Source organism: Lathyrus oleraceus, chromosome 7 (assembly GCF_024323335.1).
Source record: "Lathyrus oleraceus cultivar Zhongwan6 chromosome 7, CAAS_Psat_ZW6_1.0, whole genome shotgun sequence".
Lineage (NCBI taxonomy): Eukaryota > Viridiplantae > Streptophyta > Magnoliopsida > Fabales > Fabaceae > Lathyrus > Lathyrus oleraceus.
In genome coordinates this window covers 471,936,281-471,939,466 of record NC_066585.1, presented here as the reverse complement: position 1 = coordinate 471,939,466, position 3,186 = coordinate 471,936,281, and the positions used below count along the sequence as shown (strand labels likewise).

The window sequence follows — 3,186 nt, the reverse complement described above, 5'->3', positions numbered from 1 at the left end:
TCTGTACCTGGTCCATCGCTAGTTGCGGACGATTTTCCTTTGTCGGGTACCTGTGGACTCGCTTGGGACCAATAATACCTGAAACAGGGAACGGATATTAGACACTACGGTGACACCTGCAAAACAAACAAGGGTTAATATGCATGGTATGCGATGTGCTGCTTATTCAATTTTAAGGCACCCCCTTCTCAATTCAGGTTTGACCTTCCAGAACAACGTGTACAACTGTAATCGAACGTGCAAATAACAATACCGAAATAATCAAAGAGCACGAAACATCTGAAAGGTGTCGTAGTCAAAATACAAGTTGTGCGGAGAGCGGCGAACAAAGAAATGAGAACCCATCAACAAGTCTGATGGTGAACTCTACAAAAACAAAAGGAATCAAACATCTAGCCCAAACGAGTCTTCTCGAACTTCCTTAAGAACGCCTCTGTAACCGGGTCAGTAGGGTGCTCTGTAAGGCCTTGAATCAACAAATTCCTCGTCTTGACCGCTTCTTCCAATTTCCTATACTTGTCTTGTTCTTTTGTTCTCTTGACCCCTACTTGAATCTTTAGTTCGACGATCTCTTGTTCAGCCAATCGAAGTGCTTCATGCTGCTCGTTCTCCCTACTCTTCAACCGCTCATTTTCTGCTCTGATTTCTATCTCAACCTGTCTCCGGCGATCAGACAATTCTTCCCACCTTTGCTGGCGCTCAATAAGCCTATATTCAGCTCTTCCTAACTGCTCCTTAGCAGCCTTGCAAGCTTTCTTCAGTAATCCTCACTTGAACAGACTTTACGGATATAATCAGCATCTTCAACAATCCTCTCATTGCTTTGTTTTTGAAGCTCATTCAATCTTTGAACTTCTCTCTCAGCTTCTTTCTTAGCGCACAAAAGTTTTCCTGAGGCCTTCACTCAGCTTCGCATTCAACTTATCGGCTTTTCCCTTTTCTTGCTTCAAACTGTTGTACTCAACCATGCTGACAGACTCAACAATAACCGAATCAGATGGTTCTCCCATAGAGAAAGGTAGAAGAGTAATTTGAGCTCTTTCTCGCAACCAACTATCATACTGGGAAGAAGAGATGTTGTTACATTTTCCATACACAATAGCACCTTTAGTCTGAATATTTCTCCAAGCTCCAGCAGCTTGCTTAACCAATTCTAGATTATCTTGCATAGGGAAGTAGAAAGATTCCACCAGATCTTGATCCTTAGGAGCGTGAGTCAAGGCATACCCTAATTGTCTTCTCAAAAGAATCGGGTTGTAGTTGATACAACCCTTCGTACCCAACAATGGTACATTAGGGTATTTCCCACAGCTAACCACAAAATCGCCACCTTTGGTATTCTGATTACACCATCTGATGTCTTTAGCAGTCAAGACAACAAACCTTCTAGGCCAATTCCTGGCATGATGCGAATTCAGAAAAGTATCGTCTTTTGGCAAATGCCCCACGAGCGACTTATGGAACAATGGAGCGCAACATCTGACCAACCTCCCTCGTCTCTTCTCATTCTTATTGTGCACCGAAAAATAGAAATCACGAAGAAGGGTGGGAACCGGGTTATTTAGCAGAAAGATATGAATAGCACTCATACTCACGAACTTCGGTTCATCGGCGAATAGCATAATACCATAGACACTTAACGATAACAGAGCACACACAACCTCCCAATTGCCTTGAGCAGCACACTCTTCGGCTTTGTCTACCAAAAAATCCAGATGGAAACCAGATAGACCTCCCTTAGAAGAAGAGAGATTTTCCTTTACAACAAACACTTCCAGATGAAGAGCCTTAGCAATATCCTTATGCTCTAGAGGAGGTATATCGGAGTTGAAAGGGACACAATGCTGTAGAGGAACATCCAAGATCATAGCATACTCTTCCAATAAAGGAGCCAACTGGAAATCCTGAAAAGTGAAGCAACGCAACTGAGGATCATAAAACTGCAAGCAAGTATGTATCAAACTCCTCTGAGAAGCATCCAAGTCTTCAACCATAGGCAAGATGTTGCCATAAGTATTCCGGAATAAACCCACATGGTCAGGAGTAATCAAAGCTTTTATCTGACGCAATAGGCCGATCTTGGTATCGAAGAAATGATAGGTCACATTACTCTTCCTGGGAGCCTCCATAACAAGCACATATTAGTCAAACTAAACCGATAAAGGGAAGACGCTGCAAATGAATAAGCATGAGATGCTGGATGCAAATATGCAGATGATGTTATGCAATGTAAAGGACATGTGACCGGTTCCGGCCACATACTGAACCACGAGCTGATCTCTGTGAAGAAATCCTCAAAAGTCGGCAGTCCGGGTATGCAGGTTTAAAGGTTCAGATCCACAAATAAAACCAGTGCCAGAAGTTCGGATCCAAGAAATAGAACCATGAGAATCAGGTACCAGGTGTCAGATATCGGGGTATGATGAGGTCAAGGGTTCCTGCACACCTGTAAACAACCCACCCAACTCACATGCGGAGGCTAAAGGGTAGAGACATTGATATCACAGACTCTCAGGTCGAATAGTAATAATACGTCCACCGTTTCCGGTTTGGCATTACCACTATAAGAGGAGTGTCTCAGCCAAGTTCCCATGAAAGTAAGGTAAAGGTCATCCTAAAGGTCATCCAGACTTAACGGTTCTCCCAGATAGCTCTAGCACTGTAAGAGATCCACAACACAGAATTCTCTAGAAAGATCCACATCTGGATTGTGTTTTCATATTCCAACATCGGACCGAGACGGAACGTGAGGGCATGTGAAACCACGCTAATCCTAAGTGCACTCAGGCCTGTGTATTGGGCCTATCTCACACAGAACATCCCACTCCCACAAACAAACAACCCAACAGAGCCAACAGACACAACAATGATATGTACACAAGTGCTGAAAAATAAATAACTGTACAAAAGAATAAACACCCAACAAACAAGAAACCTACAAAAGCTAGGAGGGACTCGCTTAGGGAAACCGGGTCCCCAGTGGAGTCGCCAGCTGTCGCAGCCTAAAAAAATAGGAGTGTGAAAAAAACAATCGGCGAAGAAGGAAAACAGAGAAGAGTCGCCACCGTGCATTATTTATCCCAAAGGAGGGAAAGGAAACGCTCGAAGTAAACCTGGGAAAAGGAAAGGAAAAGACAAGGCCTCGCAACCAAATCTTGGGATCGGGAGTCGATTATGCGAAGGGAA

General features: G+C 43.7%; 1 protein-coding gene across 1 annotated transcript; it reads right to left on the bottom strand.

The window, feature by feature from the left end:
• Positions 1–392: 392 nt before the first annotated feature.
• Positions 393–2,129, bottom strand: LOC127104399 (uncharacterized). The gene is made up of 2 exons (XM_051041582.1): positions 882–2,129; positions 393–755 (listed from the first exon to the last, which is right to left on the bottom strand). The coding sequence occupies exons 1-2, from the start codon at positions 2,127–2,129 to the stop codon at positions 393–395; spliced, it is 1,611 nt and encodes a 536-aa protein (XP_050897539.1).
• Between the last annotated feature and the right edge of the window lie 1,057 nt (positions 2,130–3,186).

What these genes read in the sequence shown, in the direction of transcription:
- LOC127104399 (XM_051041582.1), bottom strand. Translation starts at nt 2,129, where the DNA reads ATGGAGGCTCCCAGGAAGAGTAATGTGACCTATCATTTCTTCGATACC. An exon ending in AAGGCCTCAGGAAAACTTTT is followed by an intron (nt 756 to 881) that starts GTGCGCTAAGAA and finishes GGATTACTGAAG; the next exon opens with AAAGCTTGCAAGGCTGCTAA.